Source organism: Mastigoproctus giganteus, chromosome 10 (genome assembly GCF_048544385.1).
Source record: "Mastigoproctus giganteus isolate SK-2022 chromosome 10, ASM4854438v1, whole genome shotgun sequence".
NCBI lineage: Eukaryota > Metazoa > Arthropoda > Arachnida > Uropygi > Thelyphonidae > Mastigoproctus > Mastigoproctus giganteus.
The window spans coordinates 20,354,450-20,381,830 of NC_143584.1; the positions used below are offsets into that span (position 1 = coordinate 20,354,450).

Below are 27,381 nucleotides of genomic sequence, written 5' to 3' on the forward strand. Positions count from 1 at the left end.
AAGCTGTACTGGGATCGCGCCATAATAACGGATAAGACTATCCCGCACAACAGACCAGACATAACCCTTGTGGACAAGATGGAAAAGGCTACCCACCTGATTGACATAGCAGTGCCGAACACTAACAATGTCCAGAAAACCCATGAGGAAAAAATTAGGAAGTACACGAACCTGAGACATGAGCTCAAGGAGATGTGGCATATACAAGAAGTATCGACCATCCCAATCATCATGTCAACCACCAGTATGGTACCAAAGACTCAGCCTAGCAGCAATAGGTCTCCCAGAGAACACCTACAAGGAACTCCAGAAAGTCGCAATCCTGAACACCTGTAGGATAGGAGATTTCCTCGAACGACAGTAGCACCAAACATTACAACCACCCTGTGTACTTGGTAGCAGTACCCGCCACGGAGTGGAACCCCCAATCAGGGAGAAATAATATAAGAGCAACAATATTAATAATAATCAGATTGGTCCACTGGATATTGATGGTTCAACTGTTGATGATCCTGCTCAGGTGGTTAACAAACTAAACGAGTATTTTGCATCTTCATTTCAACATGAGGAGTTATTCAGTGAGGGGAATGCCAGAGGTGAATTAAACTCTGGCAGTGAGCTAGATGATTTTGTAATAACTGAGGAAAGTCGAGGAAAATTGTTGAAGATAAACATAAAAAAGGCACCCGGGGTGGATGGGATCTATCCAATTATATTAAAGGAGGCAGAAAAGGAAGTAAGCCGTAATTATGAGAGCTTCCTTGGACTCAGGGGAGATACCCATGGACTGGAGATGTACAAATGGGACCCCAATTCACAAAGGAGGATCAAAGGGTGACACAAGTAATTATAGACCTGTTAGTTTAACTTCTGTTCCAGGAAAATTAATGGAAGCACTGCAGAATCATCTAGACAAGACTTCAGTTATAGCTCGGACACAGCATGGTTTTGTTAAAGGGAAGTCTTGTCTGACTAATTTGATTGATATTATGATGTGGTCACAAAGGAACTGGATGCAAGGAATAACTTTGATATCATATATTTGGATCTTAGAAAGGCTTTTGATACTGTTGCACATGGAAGACTGCTGCACAAATTGGAGCAGTGTGGCATTGGAGGCAAATTGTTGCCATGGATAAAGGATGGTAGAGTGGGAGAAGACAGAGTTGTGATCAATGGACACTGCTCTTCGTGGACTAATGTTATTAGTGGAGTCCCCCAGGGTTCAGTTTTCGGTCCATTGTTGTTTTCTGTATTTATAAATGATATTGATGATGGTATATCAGGCTTAATGTCCAAGTTTGCAGACAATACGAAGGTTGGTAGGGTTGTTAATGACAGTACGCTGCTGAAACAGGATCTAGAAAAGTTGAGCAGATGGGCTGAGAGGTGGCAAATGTAGTTTAATATTGACAAATGTAAAGTACTACATATGGGAAGCAGTAACCCCAGGGTAACATATTAGCTCTGTGGTACTACACTGACAGTGGTAGAGGATGTAAAGGACCTGGGGGTAATTGTGCAGGCAGATATTAAGTTTTCTGAGCAGTGCGAATGGTCTGCAAGAGTAGCTCATGGTGTCTTGTCAATGATATACAGGAATTTTTCTAGCAGGTGATTATCCTCTTGTATAAGGCAATGGCCAGGCCTTGAGTACTGTATACAGGTCTGGAGGCCTCATTTTAAGAAAGATGTAGAGCTTTTGGAACGAGTACAGAGAAGGGTAACAAGATTAGTGAATGGAACGAAGCGTTGCTCTTACAAAGAAGGCTTAAGGTTTGCAGATTACAGTGTCTGGAGACTAGGCAGCTGCGAGGTGATCAGATCAAGCTGTATAAAGACTTGAATGGTCTGAGCATACTCAATGCTGATGGGATTCTTTCCCCTTGGTCATTATTACACCTGAGAGAGCATAAATTCAAATTGAGGAAAGACAGTTGTAGGGCAGATGTGCGGAAGTTTGCCTTTAGCCAGCGGGTAGTTTATTGGTGGAACAGACTTCCATCTTTTGTTGTGGAAGTTGATAGCCTAAATAAATTTAAGGCTGAGCTGGATAAGTATTTGGAATGAAAGGAGGGGTGAAATGGGAGCGGGTTTTTTTTTTTTTTTTTGCTGATGCTGCATAAGCTTGCTTTCTTGCATCATATTCCTCTAATAATGCTAATAAAACACAACACATGAAAATTCTCTAATGTTATTTTACTTCTGAACATTGTGAGGACACTGATGATACATTCAATAATGTGCATGGACTCCAATGTGCAAAAATTAGTGTTAGTGTTAATTACGTCATGAAAATATTGCAAACTCTCATTTTAGAGTCAAATACAATGAAAGGCAAAAAAAAAAAAAAAAAATACTTCCAGTTAGAATCAAAAAATTTCAGAAACAGAATTTCAATGATAACATATCCTCTTAATGCAAAAACTGTAAACTTCAAGCTGGGCTTCAAATTGTGCATTTATCCCAACAATAGGTATAAATGTGCAGTTTGAAGCCTAGCTTGAGGAACATGCTAAAGGAATTTTTTTGTTTTAATTTAAAAATTCAAATCAGCTCAATGTCAGCATAAAGGTATACAATCTGTTATCTCTCCACAGTTTATTAAGAAGAAAGATAGCATTAGCAAAACCAACTTGCATTAGATTTTGCAAACATATATATGAAAATCCAAAAAATGGCATTTCTTCATACAAGGAAAATAACTATCAAGCACATAACTGTCATTATAAAAATTACCAGAAAGGGGAGGAACAGATCTAACATTTACAGTGCAAAGGGTATCATCATCATCAGCCATTATCAATCCACTATAAGATGTAGGCCTCTCCAGCAACTTTCCAGTTCTTTCTGTTTTGTGAAATACCATTGTACATACTTCTCCACACTCAGTTACAATTCTGATTGCAACCAGTTATATCAACAACATGAGACTGCAAAATTAGATTATTGTTTGGGCCTTGTGGACTTTTGTGAGCAGACAAGGAAAGATTGTATTGCTTTATAGCGACGACTACAACAAAAAAGATGTTGTTTTTTTTAAATTTTGGAAATTTTAATAATAGTGGTGGCAATTGATTCAAGAAAGCAAGCTTCATCATCAGCCATTTTCAATCCACTGCAGGATGAAAGCCTCTCCAGCAACTTTCCAGTTCCTTATGTTTTGAGCACTGGCCATCCATTTACTACCCACAAACTCATGAATTTCATCTATCCATCTCTGCCTTTGTCTTCCAGGTTTTCTTCTGGCTCCTCTTGGGTACCATTCTGTTATTTTTTTAGTCCATCTGTCATCATGTTTCCGAGCTATGTGTCCTGCCAAAGACCATTTTAGTTCTTTAGTTTTGATAAGAATGTCCTTTACTTGAGTTTGCTGCCTAATCCATGTGTTTCTCTTCTTATCTAACAGTCTGATTCCCAATATAATTAGTTCCATTCTTCGCTGTGTAGTTCTCAGCTTCTCTTCCATTCTTTTGGTGAGTGCCCAAGTTTCACTTCCATAAGTCATGGTGGGTAGTATAGATTGGTTCATTATTTTACATTTCACACAAATTGGGATATTGCTCCTCAGTATGTGACCATATTTCTTGAATGCTATCCATCCAAAATTTATTCTTCTCTTGACTTCCAGCCATTTATCATTATTACAGCTGATGACTTGTCCCAGAAAAGTATATGACTCCACCTTTTCAATTACTGTTCCTTCAATCATTATATCCCTTTCTATGGTATACTTGTTCATCATTACTTTTGTTTTAGCCATATTCATCTTTAGTCAAAAATCCTTACTAACTCTGCATAACTGATTAAGGTTTCCCTCTAATTCTTTGGGATCTTGGCTTATGACCACAATGTCATCTGCAAATTGTAAATGGTTTAGGTACTCTACATTCACATTGACTCCTTTCTACGACCAGTCTAATCTTCTGAAAGCTTTCTCAAGGGCAGCAGTAAACAACATTGGAGATATTGTGTCTCCTTGTCGAACTCCTTTCTCAATTTTAAATTTGCTACTGTCTTTGTCTAGTCAAATAAAGGAGGTAGCATTCTCATATATTTTCTTCAAACTCATAATACATAGGGTATCTATACCTTATCTTTCCAGTGCCCAAAACATTGCCTTATGCTGTATGGAGTCAAATGCCTTTTCATAATCCACAAATGCCAGGAATAATGGTGTTTTATATTCATTTGCTTTCTCCATTAGCTGTGATATTACATGAAGGTAGTAGTAGTAGTGGCATGTGATGCAAGAAAGCAAGTGTATGAACTTATGCAGCATCAGCCAAAAAAAAAAAAAAAACATGCCATTCCCTTCAAATAAATGCCTGTCCAGTTCCTCCTTAAATTTATTCAACCTATCAACTTCCACAACGACAGATGGCAGTTTGTTTGAGCAATTCACCACCCGCTGGCTAAAGGCAAATTTCCACACATCTATTCTACATCTGTCCTTTCTTAATTTGAATTTATGCCCCCTTAGGTTCGTAATCTGAACAAGTGGAAGGATCTCATCAGAATTCAGCATGCTCAACCCATTCAAGGCCTTATACACCTCAATCAGATCACCGTGCAGGTGCCTAGTCTCCTGCCACTGCAATTTGCAGAACTTAAGACTCTCTTGGTAAGAGGATCCCTTCATTCTCCTAACCAATCTTGTTGCCCTTCTCTGTACACGCTCAAGTAAATCTACATCCTTCCTAAAATGAGGCCTCCAGACCTGTATGCAATACTCAATGGCCTGACCATTGCCTTATAGAGAGGAACAATCACCTCCTTCTCCCTGATAGCAAAATTCCTATATATATCATTGACAAAACCCCATGATTTGCCCTGGCAGCCTGTCTGCATTGCTCAGAAAACTTCATATCTGACTGCACAATTACTCCCAGGTCTTTTTCATTTTCTACCACCTTAAGTGTAGTACCACACAGTTGGTACGTTTCTCTGGGGTTACTTCTACCCATATGCAGTACTTTGCATTTGTCAAGGTTAAATTTCAGTTGCCACTTCTCAGCCCATCTGCCCAAATTATCTAGATCCTGTTGCAGTAACACACTGCCATTACTGTCATTAACAACCCTGTCATAGGTAATCTATAGTTGAGAATCCTGTCCTAAAGCCAGCTTGCTCTTTCAGTTGATTCTCATCAAGTATTCTTTCTAATCTGTTAGTAATGACCCTTGTGAACAACTTATAGATGTGGGATAACAAACTAATTGGTCTATAATTTCCAATTTCTGTTTTATCTCCTTTCTTATGCAGCAAAACTATGGTGGCATTATTCCACTCCTTAGGCATCACACCTTTTCTAATGCATTTTGTGTAGTCTTGCCAGTTTTTGTGCCATGTCTTTTCCTCCCAATTTTAACAACTCTACAGTAACTTCATCTTTCCCCAGGGCTTTCTGAAGGATATCGGGTATGTTGTATGTGTTACTAATTTGTGATCCATCTTCCCCACTGTGGGCATCATTCCCTCGCTCCTTGCATAATTCTCTACAGTAGTCTTCTGCTATTTGAATTATGCCTTCTCTGCTATTTATAAGTACACTAACACTATTCTTCAGTTTCAGTGTCATTTGTCTTTTTATATTTCTGCTCATGGCTGCTGATTTAAGTCCTTTGTTTTTCCTTAATGCTTGTTCTACTTTTCTTGTGTTAAATCTGATTGAGGTGTATAAAGGCTTGAATGGTTTGAGCATGCTCAATGCTGATCGGAATCTTCCTCTCGCCCAGAATAATCACCTGAGGGGGTATAAATTCAAATTGAGGAAAGACAGCTGTAGGATAGATGTACGGAAGTTTGCCTTTAGCCAGCAGGTAGTTGGTTGGTGGAACAGACTTTCATCCTTTGTTGTGGAAGTTGATAGCCTAAATAAATTTAAGGCTGAGCTGGATATGTATTTGGAACGAACAAAGGGGTGAAATCGGAGGTTGTTTTTTTTTTTTTTTTTGGCTGATGCTGCATATGCCTCTATTAATGCTAATCTTCTTATGTCCTCTCTGAGTCTCTTTCTAATGGCTTTGCATAACTTAGTATACTCAATTTTCTCCTTGTCAGTATTTATCTTGCTCTTCATTTGTCGTCTTCGGTTTATCATGATCAGTGTTTCTTGATTAATTTTTTCTTCTTTGGATTTCTTTTTACCTAAAGGTTTCTTGGGCTTAATCACTTTCAGAAAGTTGTAATATTCCTCATCAATATCTTGGTCCTGAGCCATCTGCAGAAGCTCAAACTTGTTCTTAAGTTCCAGTAATACTGCTTTTTCTCCTCTTCTGTTATCTCAAAGACCTTTGTATTATTTACTCGAATCAGTTTTTTCCTTTCTTTTCTTACATCTATATCGTGTGCATCTTATCATTCTGTGATCACTTCCAACATTTACCTTGTTCAGGACACTAACATCATTCACGATATATCTTCTGTTAGTGAGAATGAAGTCGATTCATTAGTTGTTAATACATTTCAGCTCTTCCATGTCCACTTTCTGTTCACCCTTTTCTTGAAAAAAGTGTTCATTACTGACAATCCTTGAGATTCTGCAAATTCCACAAGTCTTTCACCTCTTTCGTTTCTTTCACCAATTACAAAATTTCCTACAGTTCTCCTTTCTGCGCTTTTTTGTCTCTTTCCAACCTTAGCATTGAGGTCCCCCCCCCCTAATGATGGTGTAGTGGGTTTTCTGCTCATCTAGAAGACTCTCAATTTCAGTGTACATTTTTGCAACCTCTTCATCATCATCGCTCAATGTTGGTGCATAAATCATTGTAACCTTTAGCTTGTAACTCTTAGAAATTCTGAGTAGTAGTCTTGACACCCTTGGTGATGTACTATTGTATTCCAAAATGTTATTTTTTATATCTTTATGGACCAGAAAACCAACTCCACCTTCGTTCCTTTCACTGTTTTCATTGGTGTACAGCAGATTTCCACTTGATAAACTTATAAGTGATTCATTTCTTCTTCTTCTTTCAGCCAAACCGATGATATTCCAATTCACATTTTCTAATTCCTTTTCCAGCTCTAATATCCTGTCTTCACCGATGAGCGATCTTATATTGTAACAGGCCAAGTTCAGTTTCTGTGGATGGCAGCCTGATCATACCCAGAGACTCTTGCAAAGGGTAGCTCAGCTTCAATTATATATTGTCAAAAAATATACATATATGTACTTGATTTCATGTGGGATGGATGTGAGGAAAAAATCTAACTAAAGAATTTAAAATTAACTCTCTATATAGAATTAAATTATATATATAGGTTATATATTAAAAGATGGATACCACATCTCTTTCTTAATGCTTCCTGCATTTAGAAAGAGGACATTATTACACTGCTTTTTTAATTCAAATAATATTTATTTCATTTAGCAAGTTTAAAATAATCTTCACAAACTTATTCACATTTTTCAAACAACTATCACAAAAAGTTTTATAGTTTAATCACTTACTTCCCAATGTCCTGTTGAACGAGCATGATGAATAATGTGAAGAAGTCCTTGAATATCATGATGCAAACCAGAATTTTGTTCCTTAAGAATATTATTCTCTACTTTTAAGGCAGACAGCTGCTCTTCAGCTTTCTATAAAATTGAAGTAAAAAAAATCAATATACAGATATATATATAAAGTTAATCATGTTGGATATTATCATAGTATTACTTATGCTTAATGCTAATCTTGTTAGATTTTAACATATTTCTTTTATGAAATCATTTGTGCAATGTTAATGCCATTGTATATATGCCAACTGGACATTATAAGTGCCTGTAATTATAATTAGCTATATGTTCAACTTATTGTGGAAACATTCCACAATAAGTTGAACATATAGATAATTTTACACACACACACACACACACACACACACACACACACACACACACACACACACACACACACACACACACACACACACACACACACACACACACACACACACACACGTATATAAAGTAAAATAAGAGGGAGGCAGAACGGAAAAGTGCAGAGAAAAATGAAAAAAAGAAAAAAAAAAGAAAAAAGTACAGTGGAAGGAACAGGCATCAAAAATTTTAGAACATTATAAATATAAGTCAAATGTAATAAAGTTTCCGGACCAATAAATAACAAATTTAGATGAGCATCCTCTTGATAGCACTGAGACCAAAAATGCAAGAAATTACAACTCACAACAATAAACCATCCACAAAAGTAAGTATAACAAATATATGAAGAAAAGAAAATTAAGATAAAGAATTCTATATATGAAGCATCCAAGGAAGTAACCTTATAAGAGCTAGGGACTAGAGATGTGCGATTAGGCTTTTCACAGCAACTAAGAAATACTGTACCAGCTTTTGACCTAAATGGATGTCAAACGAACTGATGAGACTTGTGGCAGAGAAAAAAAATGCATAGGATGTATATAAATTATCAGGTGATACAGAAGCCTACAACAGATATAAACTATTCTGTAATCAAGTCATAAAGGAGTTTAGGCAAGCTAAGGCAGATTATGAACCGTCTCTGGCAAAGATTGCCAAGGAGAGCAGCAAAGACTTCTTTATTTATATTAGCAGAAGGAAGAGGGTGAATCATGTTGGTCCACTTGAGATTGATGGTTTAACTGTTGATGATCCTGCTCAGGTTGCTAACAAACTGAATACATATTTTGCATCCACATTCATACATGAAGAGTTCTTTAGAGAGAGGAATGCCAGAAGTTGATCAAAATTAAAATTAAGCTTAATGATTTTGTGATAACTGAGAGGAAAGAGGAAGAGAAATTGGTGAAGTTTAACGTAAAAAAGGCAATGGGGTAGATGGGTTCTATCCAGTTATATTAAGGGAGACAACAAATGAAGTAAGAAAACCCTTAGCCATAATTATGAGAGCACCTTTTAATTCAGAGGAGGTCCCTCTGGACTGGAGATGATTTTCCCTGTTCCAGGGAAAATAATGACATCTCTGGTACAAGACCTGCTGCAGGACCACACAGACATGAATCCAATTATACTGCCATCAGACCATGGATTTTATAAGGGGTGATCTCGTCTCACCAACCCATTTGAATAGTATGATACAGAAACAAAGGAACTCAATATAAAAAATAATTTTGATATTGTAAACTTGGATTACAAGAAAGCTTTTGATACTATTGCACATAAAAGATCGCTGTACAAATTGGAGAAGTGTAGCATTACTGGCAAGTTACTGCTCTAGATAAATGGACAGTTGAATGGGAGAAGACAGAGGGTGATTATTAATGGACACTGCTCTTCATAGACTAATGTTATAAGTCGAGTCCCCAGGGTTCAGTGCTGGGCTCGTTGTTTTTTGTATTTATTAATGATGACAGTATATCAGGCTAAATGTCTAAGTTTGTAGATGATACAAAGGTTGTCAGGATGGTTAATGATGGTAATCAGAATAAGCTACTGCAACAAGATATAAAAAAATTAGACAGATGGGTTGAGAATGGCAGTTGAAGTTTAACATTGACAAGTGCAAGGTGCTGTACTGGGAGAGCAATAATCCCAGATTAACATACCAACTATATGTTATACTACACTCAGGGTAGTGGAAAATGAAAAAGACCTCGGGAACTGTGCAGTCAGATATTATGTTTTCTGAGCAATGAAAACAGGCTGACAGGACAGCTCATGGGGTGTTCTCATAATATATAGAAACTTTGCTACCAGGAATAAAGAAGTGATTATTCCATTTTAAAAGGCAATGGGTAAGCCATATCTTGAGTATTGCATACAGGTCTGGAGAAATAAGATTAGAAAGGATGTATATCTGCTGGAACAGGTGCAGAGAAGGGCAACGAGCCTGACGAAAGTAAGTATCATCTTACCAAAATAGGCTTGAGTTCTGCAAATTGCAGTTTCTGCAGACTAAGCACCTGCAAAGTGATCTGATTTGAATGCTTTGAATGGATTGAGCAAGCTCAATGCTGATGTCATCATTACCTTTGCTCAGACTATGCACATGGGGGGGGGGAGAGAATAAATTCAAATTGAGGAAGGATGGTTGCAGAATAGATTTGTTTGTTATTTGATTTTTAGGAGCATTAGCAACTAAGGCCATATTGCTCCGGGATATGTGGTGGTCATTCCATGACCTTTCCGCATCCTCCGTATTTGGTGGTGATGGGCTCGAACCCCAGTCTAATCAAGAAGCGTGTGCTACACACTGCTGCTCCTTCCCACCTGGTTACGGAGGCGTCGCTGTAGAATAGACGTGCAGACTTTAGCCAGCATGTGATTGATTGCTGGAATAAACTTCCATCTGTTGTTGTGGAACTGCATAGTGTATATAAATTCAAGAAAGAACTAGACAAACTATTGGAGGGGATGGATGGGTGAAATAAGAAAGTTTTTTTTTTTGGCTGACGCTGTATAAGCTTTCTTCTTTCTTGTATTTGCCACTACTAATACAAATATAATAGGATATAACCTCCTTGCCCTTTTAACAGGTTAAACCCCTTTCATCTTAAATTTCTGCATGTGACCCTGCTGTAAACAGCAAGAATGTTCATTTCACAAAAAAAATTAACATGATATAAATGTAATCACCGAAAATCTAGTATAGGGAAGGAAATCAGTATTCCAGAAAAAAAAAAAAAAAAAAACATACGTACATAAACAAACTTCGATAAAACCTTCATATGCAGTTACTTAAATGGCTGGCATTTCTCACTGTCATGTATGTATTTTCATGGGAAAATTGTTATCATCTCTGAATCAAAAATCTGGACACTGCTGAAAGTAACTGTGAATAAATTAAATGATGCTTGACATCATGAAAGTAATGTCAAGGACTGCAAAGTGTTTTTATCAAAGTATATTTGTAAAAACTTCCAATGGGCTATTGGTCAAAATTAGTTATGTAGTATGTTGTTAGTGTTAATTTTTTTTTTTTGAAAGAAATACAGTTAAACTTGTTTATAACAAGCCTGCTTACAATAAGCTCCCAAATATGAGTAAACTAAGATATTTTGTTTGGTCTCATTTAAAAACACATAGCATTCAGTTTGGATATAATGAGCACATCCCGGACATAATGAGGGAACATACCGCCATGTACAGCAAACCAAACACTACTTGTCATCCTTTACAAACAAGAAGAAAGTTCCTACTTGTCCTTCAAAAGAAAGTTTATAAAATTGCCTGTGAAATCCACTGTCTAGAACAATCAACGTCAACGCAGTGCATGCTTCTAAGCTCTCTAAAGGTCTGCTTTTATCCCCTCTGCAGCAGCTAGCTATTGGCCACTGCTGAATAGATAAAAGCAGACCTCCAGAGAGCTTAGATGCATTTGCTGCTTTGAAGCTGATTGTTTCGGACAGTGGATTTCGCAGAAAATTTTATAAACTGTCCTTTTAAAGGTCAGTAAGAGGAACTTGGCTTCAATCTCAGAGCCTGAAAATGTCAAAGAGAAAAGCAATATCAGTGAAGGAAAAATCTGAAATTACTGAAGAACTGTAGACTGGTCAGAAGAACATAGAGATATGCAAGAAGTACAGACTTTCTTCGTCTACTGCTTCGACACTGTAAAAAAATAGAGATGCAGTGTTGAAGGCCTGCAAAAAAAAAACTGTTTTCGTGTGTTTATAACTTATTTTTTTACCTGTTTTAGTTCCTTTCTATGTTAAACCCTAGCATTTTTGCTATGGACATTGCATCAGGCATGCATGTAAAAAAAAAATTTCACTGATTGCAATAAAGATATTATGTTATATAAGAATGTGAAGCAACTTCCAGTGGCTTATATGTTGAACAGAAAAGCTTGGATGACTTCAGATATTTTCACGGATTACCTCAAAAAGTGGGACAAAGATCTTCGTACAGAAAAACACAAAATTATACTTGTTGTAGATAACTGTCCTGCACATCCACAGAAAGTCGACAATCTAAGTCACATAATGCTCATTTTTTTGCCTCCAAACACTACAGCAGTGCTATAACCCATAGATCAAGGTGAGATCAGAAGTTTCAAAGCTCGTATTCGTCGCAACTTGGTCCTTTTGCTCATTGACAGAATAAACAAGGGAATGAAATGAAAATCTCTGTTCTCATTGCTATAAGCTTTATGAGCGATGCGTGGGGATGCGTTTCACAAAACTGCATTCAAAACTGTTTCAAGAAGGCTGGATTTCATCCAAAGTAACATAATGTTACTGGTGAGGAAGATCACATTCTGTTATCTAAGTGGTTGCAAAAAAGGAGTCCAGAGTATTTGAATCAACTTTCAAACATTGACAGTTGGGAGCATATAGATGATGACGTCATAACTTCGGGAGCTCTTACAACAGAAGACACTGTAGAAACCATCCGAGTAGTAGGAGAAGAAAGTGAAAAAGAAAACTCCATTCAGCCTCCATCATATGGAGCAGCTGTTGACAGTGTAGAGAACCTTCATGTTTTTTCAAAACTACAGACGATACTGATGCAGAGGTGTTCAGTGCCTTAAGTCTGATCAGAAGAAAGTTGAAACAAAAGCAGAAGACGACCAGTCAAATGACCCTACATTCGTTCCTGAAAATTGGATAATCACTTTTCGAAACAATTGACCCTTTTTAGGGCCACAAATAATTTCCATACGTAGATTAATCTTTTACAGTTTGCAATTCACATTTGCCTCTGGTTTTTAAACTTCTATTTTTCCGAATCACCTAACCCAGGTATAACGAGTACTCGGATACAGCAAGTACATCTTGTGGCCCAGTGAAACTCGTTATAAACGAGTTCAGCTATATTTTCACACGTTTTTTACACCACAAACTGAATCCTGAACATAGACATGCTACAATACTGTTTTGTTTTTTTAAATTATACACTATCTCTCAGTGGCAATTTTATTGCTTTGCGAAGTGGTGCATGCCAGCTTAAGTACATCAGACAGTCTAATAAGTTCGTAAATATTCCTTACCACAGTGGCAAGTGTATTAGCATTAGCATATGCCTCTACTAATGCTAATACACTTGCCACTGTGGTAAGGAATATTTACGAACTTATTAGACTGTCTGATGTACTTAAGCTGGCATGCATCACTTCGCAAAGCAATAAAATTGCCACTGAGAGATAGTGTATAATTTAAAAAAACAAAACAGTATTGTAGCATGTCTATATTCAGGATTCAGTTTGTGGTGTAATGATGACATACTGTACCAACTGCTCTGTGAGTAATCCAGAGGGTTGCAATTAATGGTTATTCCAGATTGGTCTAACATTAGAAGTGAGGTTACCCAAGGATTAGCACTGAGACCACTGCAGTTTCTGATTTTCTTGAATGAGATTAATGAAAGGATAGAGGGAATGATGTCAAAATCAGGTGGGTAGTTAATGATCAGCACCAATCAGAGTTTCTTTAGGATGATTTGGACTTTGGGGATGATCAGAAAAGTGGCAGCTACTTTCTAATGCAACAAAATGCAAGGTCTTACTTACTTGTGGGGAATAGCAACCCCAAAATAACTTATACATTGATGGGCAAAATTGAAGTTCTCCACATAGTCCAGACAGGCAGCAAGAAGTCTCATCAATGATTTATCAAACATTTGCTTGAAGAAGTAGGCAGGTCATAATCCCACCATGTGAGACAATTGTAAGATACACTTTAAATACTGTATCTAAGTATGGTGAGAAAAAAAAACAGAGCTTCTTAAAAGGATTCAAATATGAGCAATGCAGCTGGTGAAATTGGCAAAAGGAGTCCATATAAGTAAAGTCTTCAAATATGTGGATTAAGGAGCTTCACAGCTGAGTAACCTTAGAAAAGATAATTGTAAGAAGTTTTTTTTTTTTTTGCCAGAAAGTTGTTGATTATTATAATAAGCTATCTCCTGACAGGTTGAGGCTAACAGCTTACTGAAATTCAAAGGTCAGCTGAATAGTTACCTGTGTGAGAAGGAAATGGCATAAGTAGTTCATTTTATTTTTTGCTGGCTGAAGCTTCCTTGCACCATATGGTTAATATTAAAATGAAAGCCTACATACTGATATATAACTATATTACCAGAAGTGATGGGAGACCATAACTGAGCTCAGGCTTTATGCCTACCAAATACAAATTATTATGAAGGCATTGTATCACTGATAACATATAGAGGAGTGTCAGAATTTAAAGCCAGAAATCAGCATACTATGGGGTAGCACAGTATGCAGAACCTGAATAGCTACTTTAACAGTGTCAAATGAAAGGAACAACTTTGACATTGTTTATTTTGATTTTATCTCGTGCGGGACTGAGTGAAATGCTTTCGCTCGGTCACACAAGAGAGGTTACCATATAAGCCTGAATGTGTTGGGATCACAGGTAAGATTCTAAGATGGATCACACGACAGCTGTAGGTAGGAGGCAGAGGGTTGCGATTAATGGTTATTCCAGATTGGTCTAACATTAGAAGTAAGGTTCCCCAAGGATTAGTACTGAGACCACTGTAGTTTCTGATTTAATGAACATTAAATCAGAAACTACAGCATTAAATGAATGTATATATGATTATGTATTATATACATTGCATTGCTGTCATTCCATAGCTTGTAGTAACTACATAAAATTGTATTAAAAATATATGCTATTCATTAATTAGTAAATTATATGGTGCAAAATTTTAAAAGTATAAGTGAACTAACTTCAATAAAAGTTTTAATTTTCAGGCATGTAATATTTTACATACATCGCATTGCATCCCAAAAAAATTTTACCTCACAAGTAGCTTCCATATGTAACCTTTCAGAAATTAACTTTTTCATTTCCTGCTCATATGAATGAAGGTTAACTACTGCTTCCTGTTTAGAAACAAATGAACTATGCTGTATTTGCAATTTATATAATAATTCATAATTGACATTTGTTACTGATTCAAACTTATATTACATAAGAAAAATATGTATTCCACTTAAAAAATGCAACAGGGGTAATACTATGGATAGACTATGCAATCTTACACTGAAATCAAATCTTAATATGTTAAAATAAAAGTTATAAGTTTTTTCAGTTTTTACTTTCTCAGCTTTTACTACTTTTTTCCCAGAAATTCAGCTTGTACTTTGTTGTAAAACTGATCCTCTACATACTGAACTGAATATACCGAGCTCTCCCTATAATATGGGTGGGGAAGAGGATGCAATTGTAGAAAAAATCCCTGTAATACATATTCAAGTATTACAGGGAATTTTTCTGGCTTTATATAGTGAAAATAAAATTGCATTCTGTATCCTCTTCAGCCTTCCTATTCCAAACTCACATTCCCAAACCCATCTTCTCTCTCTCTCTCTCTTTGATGCACATATTATATATATACAGGGTGATTCACTACCAGTGCAACAAACTTGCAGGAGGTGTAGGGGGCACAAAGATGAATCGGAATCACATAGCATTGCAGGGTCCGAAATGCCTTCGTCATGCGGTAGAGGGCGTTGAACGGGAGGTCGCGTGAACAGCGATCCCGCTGGAAGTCAGCATTTGAGAACCATTTCTGTTGAAGAAACCAAGTAGCAAAAGTCCTCCGGAGTGGATAATCCGCAGGCTCCAATGATTGGACGCGTTGCAGATGGTATGAGCTCATTTGATTTGTTGACAGTATCCTCCATACAGTGGATTGGGAAATACCCACTCGTTGGCCTATCGCTCGAGTACTCGTACTCGGATTGCCTTCTGCAAGACGTAGGACATTCTCCTCATTGTCTGGCATCCTCATCGTTCGCTCTTGATTCATGGTACCTCTCGTGAAACAACCAGTCTCATGTAACCTTCTATGCACACGTGCGAAAATCGTATGATGAGGAGCATGCCTGTGCGGGAAACGTTCCTGGTACAAGTGCAGAGCGGCGCGCCCGTTACAGTCCGCAGCTCCATACGTCCATCCTACTGCCTCGGAAACCGGTTCACAAATGCTGACTTCCAGCGGGATCGCTTTTCACGTGACCTCCCATTCAACGTCCTCTACTGCATGACGAAGGCATTTCGGACCCTGCAATGCTATGTGATTCCGATTCGTCTTTGTGCCCCCTACACTTCCTGCAAGTTTGTCGCACTGGTAGTGAATCACCTGTATATGCAAAGCCCATTATAAGAAATCAAATATACAGTAACATAAAAAATAAAATAAAATAACTTAATTATTCACAAATTCTACTGAATATTATAATATATAAATCAAAAGGTATAGTAAATAAAGTAACACAACAACTGAATATTTTAATGTGAGGAAACTGATTTTTATTCACTAACAAGAATTTTGGTAGTCTAAAATCCTAAATTTGTGTTAAAGTAATAGAATTTTTGATCACATAATTGCATTCAGTTTTCATACTGGATGACTGGATCAAAAAGTATACTTGGATAAAACCATCAAAGGCAGGAATTTTGGTGGAATCCACCTGACATTAAAAATAACCATGTCTAGTGTCAGGTAAATGTGGTTTTCACAGGCATAGCATGTAAAGGCAGTTCCAGCTTTACAAGTTTTTTTTTCAAGTATTAACAAAATCAAAAATATGAACATTAATCACAATAAATAAATGCTAAACATTAAAATACTGCATTTAAAACCATATCTCATGCTATACAATACAGTACTACTGTGCATGCATTTGATTGTTCAAACAGATGAGAGGTTCTCACTGACTCACATAACATAAAGCAGTTATCATGCTGATTTTACAAAGAGTGGTTGTGTTGCTCTTCATTTTCGCTGTCTTGTCAGATTTCAAATTTATCTCCTTATTAATACTGTGCAGTATGTCAAAATGAAGTAATACTATGGAGAGGAATGTTAATAAAAAGAAACAGCGAAGAGGACAACATGGAAACAAAATATAAGATCATAAGCAAACATGTAGCTGGAATGACTTAAAGAATCATCAAGTGACAAACCATCAATATGTGTGTAGATTTAGTCAATGATGATGAAGAATAAACATTCTTTAACATTTATATGACATAAATAATTTCTTTATTATTATATTCTGCTTGATATTAAAGACTGTTTTCATTTCTTTGGATAAAAAAATCATTGTTTAAGCATAAAATATTGTTTTTTGTTGACCTTTATTTAACATTATTATGATCAAATTTCCTTGTTGAGAACATAACCCCTGTTTTTAACATTACATCTATGGGAAATAAATTCCCACTTTGCAAGCGCATACTAGGAACGAATTAACTCATAAAGTGGGGAACTACCTGTATAGCAGAGATGATATGGCTCATGGGAATTGTCACTAGTGATTCAACTGGGAGTCATGGTTATATTGCTTGTACTCATTGTGGGATGTATGTGGAGTTACCTCTAGCTAATGGTGCTGCATTTCTATATGATAGATGTGGGAAGTGAAATGATCTTAATTTGAAATATATTATAGAATTTGTGATAAAGCAAGTAGATGCCTGGGTTTGGGCTTTTTTGATGCATCGGTAACAAAAGCTATAATCAGTGGGGTGCTGGTAAATTTTTTAACCACCCCTGCCCTCTTTGGAAACTATGCGGTGGTTTCTCCCTTTGTGGGAATTACAATCCTCCCCGAAGGTATAAATGAATTCTATTATCAGCAAACATCTTAATTTTTTCTGGGTTGCTCCTTCTTAGAGTAATGACCTTATCGGGTTCACAACGATTCTACAAAAGCAGACTCTGACAGATGTCAAGCATAGGAATGTCATTACCTTAAGAAGAAGCAGCCCAAGACAAAATTAAGCAGTTTGTTGGAAATAATATTCCTGTACAACTGCTAGCAGAGATAATCCCCACACTGTGTAAGGAAGGGGATGAGGGAAAGAAAAGCACAAAGGATGCCAAAATAAGCACACCCCAGCTGAATTTTCCATGTCACCATATACAAGCTTATTGCCCAAATGCCACTAGCCATTGTGGATTGAAGTGTGTGCCACTCTACAGTTTATAGCCTTGTCGGTTTAAAAACCAGCTTGCAAAATTCTTGAAAATTTAACAATCGGCTTGCACCAGCTAGTGCAAGCTGGCTCCAGTACACCATTGGCTATAATAGATCAGGCAGATTCCTGGAATATTAGCATTAGTAGAGACATACGATGCAAGGAAGCACGCTTATGCAGCATCCACCAAAAAATACCCTCCCATTTCACCCCTCCATTTGTACCAAATGCCTGTCCAGCTCAGCCTTAAATTTATTTAGGCTATCAACTTCCACAACAAAAGATGGAAGTCTGTTCCGCCAATCAACTACCACTGGCTAAAGACAAATTTCCACACATCTATTCTCCAACTGTCTTTCCCCAATTTGAATCTGTGACCCCTCAGATTCTTAATCTTCTGAGCAAAAGGAAGAATCCCATCAGCATTCAGCTTACTCAACCCATTCAAGGCCTTATACACCTCAATCAGGTCATCTCGCAGATGCCTACTCTTCAGGCACTGCAATTTGCAGAACTTAAGCCTTCTTGGTAAGAGCATCCCTTTGTTCCTCTCACCAACCTTGTTGCCCTTCTTTGTACTCGTTCTAGTAATTCTACATCCTTCCTAAAATGAAGCCTCCAGAACTGTACACAGTACTCTAAGTGTGGCCTGACCATTGCCTTGTATAATGGGATCTGATGAGTATGGGCTTTGGCACACCCAGAGTCCTGAGCTGGATATCATTCTTCTCTTTCTTGGCGATTCCCTTCTACTTCTCTCTCTCAGGGTAACTCGGGAATTTTTTTTTTTTTTTTTTTGGCTGGTGTAGCATAAGCCTCAGGCTTCCTTGAACCATATAGCTAATAATAATAATAATAATAATCACCTCCCTGTTCCTGCTAGCAAAATTCCTATATATCACTGACAAGACTCCATGACCTGCCCTGGCAGCCTGTTTGCACTGTTCAGCAAATTTCATATTTGACTGCACAATTACCTCCAGGTCTTTTTCACTTTCCATGTCCCTGAGTGTAGTACCACACAGTTGGTACATTTCTAACAGCATTTCAGAAGGGAATGACAATTGGAAATCATATGAGAAAAATGTTTGTATGCAGTATTACTCAAGAATTAACATTTCTGAGTTGACAACTGTCAAGAAATGGAAGTCAAGGGGTGAACAATGAGCACAAGAATTACTAGTTAAGTGTAAAATATTGACGGATTAGGGCCTAATGCAACTTGAGACAGCTAGTTACCTCATCTAGCCATTATACCCTAGAGTACCCAAGTTTGGACCTGTAAGGCAAACCTGCAGAAGTTTCATGAAAGATCTGCAGCAACAAGACTTGCATAAGAAAAAAAAAAATGCACTTTGCTGATTTGTATGGAATAAGGCACACCAAACCTAGCCTGTGGATCAATGGAAATCAGCCCTGTGGAGCAACAAGTCATGGTATATGTACTTACAGTGTGGACATGTTTGGATATGGAAAATGCTTGCTGCTAATTCAATGTACTGTCTTAATTGTTAAGCTATAGGAGGTATCATTGTCTGAGAGGCCATTTCTTGTGGTATGCATTAGGTTCACTGATCACAGTGTATCAAACCAATAATACTTCGTCCTGCTTTGTGGCAATTTTATGGAAGCTTTTACACATTCCAATATAACAGCACTCGAAATCACGAGGATTGCAAAAATACAGTTTTAACTGTATTTTTGCAACAATCAGTTGCAAAAATCAGTTGAAGGTGGTACCACACTGCTGAAGGTAATGAAGAATGAGCGAGCCCTAGGGAAATTTGAAGAGTCAAACAAGTTCTCTAAATAGTACAGATAGGCTGCTAGAACAGCTCATAGGGTTCTGTCAATGATATACAGGAACTTTACCAGTGGCTCACATCTGGTGAGTATGGGCTTGGCAACCCAGGGTCCTGAGCTGGATATCATCATTCTTCTCTTTCTTGGTGATTCCTTTCTACTTTTCTCTCTCTCTCTCTTTTTCTCAGGGTAACTCGGGAATTTTTTTTTTTGGCTGGTGCAGCATAAGCCTCAGGCTTCCTTGTACCATGTGGCTAATAATAATAATAATAAGGAGGTGATTATCCCACAGTTAGGCCACATCTTGAGTACTGCATACAGGTCTGGAAGCCTCATCCTAAGAGAGATGTGACTCTCTTAGAATGAATGCAGAGGAAAGCAACCAAATTAGCAAACAACAAACACAAAGGGGTACTCTTACTACAAAAGACTTTGGTTATGCAAACCACAGCACTTGGAAACCAAACATTTACAAGGAGACCTGACTTAAGTGTTTAAGGCTTTAAATGGATTGCACAAACTTGATGTTGGTATTCTAACTCTTTCTCAGACAATACACACAAGGGAACATTAACTTAAATTGAAAAAGGTTGGCTGCAGGACAGAAGTGGGATAATTTGCTTTCAGCAAGAGAGTAACTGATTGTTGGAACAAATTATCATATGGTGTTGTGGAAGTAGGTAGCTTGAATAAATTTAAAGAACTGGACATATTAGAAGGGATGGACAGATGAGACAGATAGCATTTCTTTTTAAGCTTGCTACCTTACATCATTTGCTGGTTCTACTACTACTAATAATAATAATGAATAACAATCGAACAAGTAATGCCCATTCCGATCACCATGTCAATCACCGGCATGGTGCCAAATACCCTACACAAGAGCCTAGCAGTAATAGGCCTCCCAGAGAACACCTACAACGAATTCCACAAACACATAACATAACAACCACTCTGTGCATTTGGTACTAGTACTCGTCATGGGGTGGAAATCCCCCCCCAACAGGGAGAAATGATATAACAATAATAATCAGATATTTTAAATATTAGCATTTAATTATTTTTAAACCAAGTTTAAAAGAAACTGTGATAAGACTAATTCTCATAAGTTCTATTAGAAGGACATCCACATTGCCGTATACTCTTTGCAGAGTAATTAATTAAATTTTAACTAAAGTGATTAGTTAGAAAAATCACATTCATCACCTCAGGCAAACTAGATAACTGCTTTGAGAACTATGAATTTAATGAAATTTAATTGTAAAATTTCACTGTAATTAATTAAATTTTAACATAAGCACAAGTAAACATATACTCCCATGTTTTTTTATGTTCAACATAAATGCGAAAAAATAAGTTTTTTACTGATTCAAGTTTTTGTAAAAATTTTCTAATTGCTTTAATAAATCATTCATAAATGGTCCTTAACTAATTTATTGGCACTCACATACCAACATGTTAATTATGAATAATTTATATAATTGAGATGTTTTTATTTAGTTCTTTAATTTATTTCTTATCTATACTCTTTTGAATTATAAAACCATTCTGTAAATCCAGGTATAACTAGTAATAATATTCAAGAGAACTAAAATTTCTCTATTAAAAATTTGAGAAATCTCCACTGAACAATATAAAAATGTCCCCCACATGCCTATAGTATTCAAAGGGGTGTTACTGACCTAAAATTTCTTTAAAATAAAATATGTCTTATTTTGAGAATAGGATAATTTTGGTCATTTTCCCTCTTTAGATCTTATCTCTCTCCATATTTAATGACATCATATAAGATAACTCTTACCATTGTTGATTTTGCACTGCTTTTCAATCTCTTTTCCATTTGAATAACTCTGTGTGCAGTTTCACGTTCAAGACTTGCTAATGTTGACACTAATAATTCATTCTGCTCTGAAAGTTGCTGGGCATAATTTTCTAGCAACTTAACCTTTTCCTAGGGAAAACGAGTTCTGATTATTAAATTTAAACCAGATATGTACTTAATAATCATTAAGTTACTGATACATACCAATAATTATTTTATAACTGCAAAATAATTTTTAAAGCTTTTGAAATTAAACTTTAATCTATAAAACCAAATATGCTGACAAAGTCCAATATTGCAACTATCTGAAGTCACTGTTAAAACTGAAATGCATGCTGTACAGTCACTGTAATGTGAAGGGGATTGTTATGTTATTTGGTTTTTAGGAGCATTAGCAACTAAGGCCATATTGCTCCGGGAATATGCGGTGGTCATTCCCTGACCTTTCCGCATCCTCCATATTTGGTGGGCATGGGCTCGAACCCCGGTCTAATCAAGAAGCGTGTGCTACGCACTGATGCTCCTGCCCACCTGGCTATGGAGGCGCCTGTGTGTGAAGGGGAAAAAAAGTTTTTTAATGCAAAAAATAATATATTACATTTTCTTATAAGGAAACTGACTTTTTCAACTTCTAATGTGAGAAGTGAAGGGCATAACTGAATCACACAGGATTACTAAACAGAATTAGAGGAACACTTCATTAGAGGTAATTAATTTATATTTATTAAATTTAGAAAACTAAACCAGAATAAATAGGCTCTCTAGTGTTAATAGTTGCAAAATGATGCAAGAAAGCAAAACTTACACAGCACCATCAACAACAACAAAAAACCACTACCTACATCATTTATCCCTATTTTTGAATATATCAAATCCTTTAACATTATTCAAACTAGCAACTTCACTTCCACAACAACAGATAAAAAGTATATTCTAACAATTATTCCAACAAGCTGATCCCACAGGAAATAGTTATTGTTGGTGACTCTATTGTCAGGGAAACAGAAAATATATTACGCAAAAAGGATAGGTGGAACAGGACCAGGGTATGTCTGCCAGGAGTGACAGTTGATGATACTGTAGGGCAGATTTCATCTTTTAAGGGCACAAAAGGTGATACTGTTGTACATGTTGGAACTAATGACCTTAAAAGTAAGAAATCTGCAGATTTACTTAACACAATTAAGTACAGCAATACTCCACATAGCACTGATAATTGGTACCGAAACTGTTCCATGTTATGTGAAACCTTGCTGATTGAGGTATAATTATAATGGATTTTAATTGAATGCATACCAGAAAACAATTTATATACAAATTATAATAAATACATAAACAATTTGCACTTGATAGCTAAAAGGATTTGATATAAAAAAAAAATTGCAAAAATTTTATTAATGAAATGGTAACATCATGAGAGATGAGAAAAAAGCTTTGTTTATTTAGGTATTTCAATAATGAAGTCTGGTGAAGTCATCTCTTTTTCTCGACATACAAGTCTTTGTAGCATCGAACCCCTTCTTGTAAAATTTGCAGTATCTTGATGCTACTTGATGTTCAGCATTCAGATCACCATGCAGGCTATGTCAACCCCCCCCCCCCAAAACTTTCTCCAGTTCTTCTGTTGAAAATTCTTATGATGCCATTTCGGTGTTATCCACTTCAAATTTGTTTTCCTCTTCTTCATATGCAGTTTGCTCATCAATTTCAAAAAGTTGCATCATCTAAGTCATTTGCATGTGAGTCACTGCAGTCATGTACACTGGCAGTGTCCAAAGTTTCAAAAAATCTTCACAATGTCTTCAACAATTGTCTGAACTTGCAATTCAAAACCAGTGAAATCATTTACCAAATAGGGCAAAACAACAACAAACAGAATGCATGTTGTTGGCAGTGACTTCTAGCCAAGATGTAGATATGTTTTGGTTCGTATTTAAAGGTGTAAAAAATAAATTTTGGAATCAAAAGTTTGAAAAGCTATCATGTCAGGATGGAATTAAGAATACTGAACATGGTTGCACGTTGCCATGACTGCCTGAGGGGAGCTATCGGTGCATGTGAGACAATAGAGTTGGAACCACAGGATATATGTACTTGTACCTAGGCTACAACAACACAGCATATAAGTAGAGTACATGTCTAGGCTATTGAATGAGTTTTAATATGTACAGTAAATTTTCGACTTAAACTTAATTGAAAACTGTGTTATAGTGAAACCCGTGCTAAGTGAGGTGTAGCTGTACAGGTCAACGATGAAAAAAAAAAAAGTCACAAGTTAGGATTAAATTTGAAAGTGTCTGCAATTCTGCCCGACATGATAGGAGGGAGTATATGATGACAGCCTTGTCAATCAATTCAGCCGTGGAGGGATTGTGCAAGGCTCATGGGGTAGAATTTTTTTCAGCGTGGTCTATGGTTGCTAACAGGAGAGACTGCTTCTACAGGAATGGGATACACTTAAATAGAAAGAGTGCAAAAATATTTGCTGATGCTATCAAGGCAGTGTTAGGTGGGTCGGAAAACTGCTAGCTTGGGGGGAAATCACAGACTAAAAGATTAACAGTGGCCACAGGCAAAAGTGATTCTTGCACTGCTTCTATTGTAATGAGCAGCAGCCTAGAGAGCAAGTTGCCAGGAGTCATCATGGAACAAGTAAATACATGGGCTGTGTTAGGGTAACTAAAAGTAAGAACAGGTGCATGTATACCAATACTAGAAGAACAGTAAATAAATTTGATGAATTTGAAGTGCTGATCAAGGCATCAAAGGCAGATATTGTTGGGATATCAGAGACATGGTGTCACACAAATATAAGGAATGCAGAATTGGAATTTGGGGAGTACAATGTGTACAGAAAGGCTAGACAAGGACAAGAAGAGAGGAGGGGTTATGCTGTTAATTAAGAAACACATAAAATCTAAGGAAGTGTATCCAGTTGGGATAGACAGTGCAATGTTGAGTCTGTTTGGTGTAACATAAACACTGGGAAAGGGAAAATGAGAGTGGGAGTGTGTTATAGGTCTAATGACTCTGATGGGTATAACAGCTGTGCAGAGAAATAGAGTGGGCCAGTAAATCAGAATGTCTTGTAATGGAGGATTTTAACTTTCCAGATATTGACTGGAACTTGTGGATTGGTCACTCGCACATTAGCAACACTTTTGTGGATATGTACAAATAGAGAAATGTACTTATTCACTCTGTAACAAGAGCAAAATGAATAAATACCACTTTTCAAAGAAAAAATCCTAGCACAAAGATAAACAGGATGAGGATATCAACAGATAATGGTTAATGTTATAAGTCAGGTGGTAATTTGGAAAAGTGTTTTGAAATCTATTTCACTCTGTTATGCTATAAATGTAATTTCCACTTGAAAAGTCAAACAATCTATAAAAATTGCAATTTTCTAAAAATAAGAAGCATTGAGTTTGTCTGACACTTAAAATGCATAAAAATCTAAAAATGAAGGAAAGTCAGATCCTGGTTCATTTTAATATCCTCCAAAGCACGCAGAATGAAGAATCCTTTGAAACATGAAATTTAGTTATTTATTTTTATTCATTTGCCTCTTGTTGAAAATGTATGACAGCTCTCCTTTATTATGTATTTATTTACATTGTTGTAATTGACATGTCCCCATGTGAAAAAATTATAGTATTTTTATTTAACATTCATTATATTTGTCATGTATATATTTTTAATTTGTGGCAGAATAGGTTCCAGTGATAGTGGGATTCTTACTTTTACCAAACCTGACCAAAATGAAAACATTCTTGTTAAACTGTGTGCTAGTCTTTCTTATTAGAAATATATTCACACCATTCTTGCTATATATCCCAGGGGCTCACATCTGGTGAGTATGGGCTTGCCAAAAAAGCCAAGGTCCTCAGCTGGATATCATCATCATTCTTCTCTTTCTTGTTGATTCCCTTCTACTTCTCTCTCTCTCTCTCTCTTGGGGTAACATGGGATTATTATTATTTTTTTGGCCTGGTACAGCATATGGCTAATAATAATGGAACTTCAAAGTTCCTTAAAAACATTCAATAGGCTGATATGTTAAATTACTCTACTAATCTTTAGTCTGGTTACCTTTTTTTTGACAATTTATTTTATTATATTTTTACACTAGGAAGGATTTTTAATCAGTTGTTATTGTTGTTTATTAGGCACATCAGCAACTTAGGCCACACTGTGGCATTGCATATTAAGTTCATACAAGTGTGCATGTTCATAGCCTAATTTACATGTTGTGTAAGCTAAAAATTGGATTAACTCATAGGGAACCTACTCCCCCACTTAAGATCAGACCAAAGTAGAGCCATCAACAATCTTCAGCATTCTATTTTTGCAATAAAACAGACCAACAGTTCCTAACAACTTTTGCTTAACCCTTAAGCAGGCATGTCCAGTGGTGCTAATTATATTTTCAATGGAACCCATTCAAGGGAAATATCTTGAATTTTAACAGAAAAAGTAGTTAACAAAATTTTCATGAAGGGTGCTGTTATTGCTAGGTGAGCATGGTAAATTTATTTACAATGCTCCTAGCATTAGTGCACATGCACATGTTCTTACTCTTTGTTAACCTAACATAGCCCGTGTATTTACTTGTTCCATGATAACCAACAGCAGAACTTAAGATCCCCAACACCTTGCTTACCAGGTTGCAGCAGGTACCAATATATACAGACCTGACCTGCATTAGACACAAGCATACACAGCCAAGCAAGCTCCCCCATCAGAGGTTATCTGGTGCTTAAGATGAGCCTCTGATGCTCCCCCATCAGAGGCTCATCTGGTGGTTAAGTGAGGCATCCTACAACTGTATCAATATGACAATACCAGTATAGTGGTAGTGGCAAGTGATGCAAGAAAGCAAGTGTATGAGCTTATGCAGCATCAGCCAAAAAAAAAAAAAAAAACACACCATTCCCTCCAAATGCCTGTCCAGTTCCTCCTTAAATTTATTCAACCTATCAACTTCCACAACGACAGATGGAAGTTTGTTCCAGCAATTAACACCCGCTGGCTAAAGGCAAATTTCCGCACATCTATTCTACATCTGTCTTTCCTCAATTTGAATTTATGTCCCCTTAGGTTCGTAATCTGAACAAGTGGAAGAATTCAGCGTGCTCAACCCATTCAAGGCCTTATACACTTCAATCAGATCACCACGCAGGTGCCTAGTCTCCAGCCACTGCAATTTGCAGAACTTAAGACTCTCTTGGTAAGAGGATCCCTTTATTCCTCTCACCTTTGTATTAGTAGTGGCAAATGATGCAGACTTTGTCACCATCAGCAAAAAAAAAAAAAAAAAAGTATCATCATCTGTCCATCTCCTCTAATAATTTGTCTAGCCTTGCCTTGCCTTGAATTTACTCAAGCTACCCACTTCCACACCAGATGGAATTTTATTTCAACAATCAATTACTCTCTGACACCTTTTGGTAGCAAAAACCAAAACAACAGAATTGATTACTAATTCATCGGCTCACATGTCCAGTGGAAACAGAATTACATGCTCTGCACATTCTTTCATGGAATTCCTCTTCATCAGATGCTTTGTTCATTGTGTACTTTGTGTCAGTCCACGAAGAATAAACGCATTTTACAATGTTTAATTGTTCAATTTTATTATTAAATTAAGTTTTAGTTAAAATTCATTGAAGGAGGCACAGAGCTCACATGTAACAACACCAACTTTCAAATTTGTTAAACAATGTAATATAATATGCTTGTTTATTCAAATAGCAATTCCAGCATTTTACATCATGTCCTTCAGCTCCATATTTGTCGTGCATTAATTTCTCTGTCTGCATGTTTGGAAAAGGGGTGTATGGGATTTTTGGAATACTGTGCAA

The 27,381-nt window shown here is 36.7% G+C and overlaps 1 protein-coding gene across 2 annotated transcripts in view; it reads right to left on the reverse strand.

Annotated features, from left to right (window-relative positions):
• The window catches only part of LOC150078833 (uncharacterized), a 198,783-nt gene that overhangs the window by 157,134 nt on the left and 14,268 nt on the right, over window positions 1-27,381 (reverse strand). For both annotated transcript variants that reach the window (XM_090384142.1, XM_090384141.1), the window contains exons 2-4: window positions 21,494-21,643; window positions 14,700-14,783; window positions 7,454-7,585 (exon numbers count right to left, since the gene is read on the reverse strand). In XM_090384142.1, the coding sequence (XP_090240268.1) occupies window positions 7,454-7,585; window positions 14,700-14,783; window positions 21,494-21,643 (366 nt within the window). The remainder of the gene's footprint in view (window positions 1-7,453; window positions 7,586-14,699; window positions 14,784-21,493; window positions 21,644-27,381) is intronic.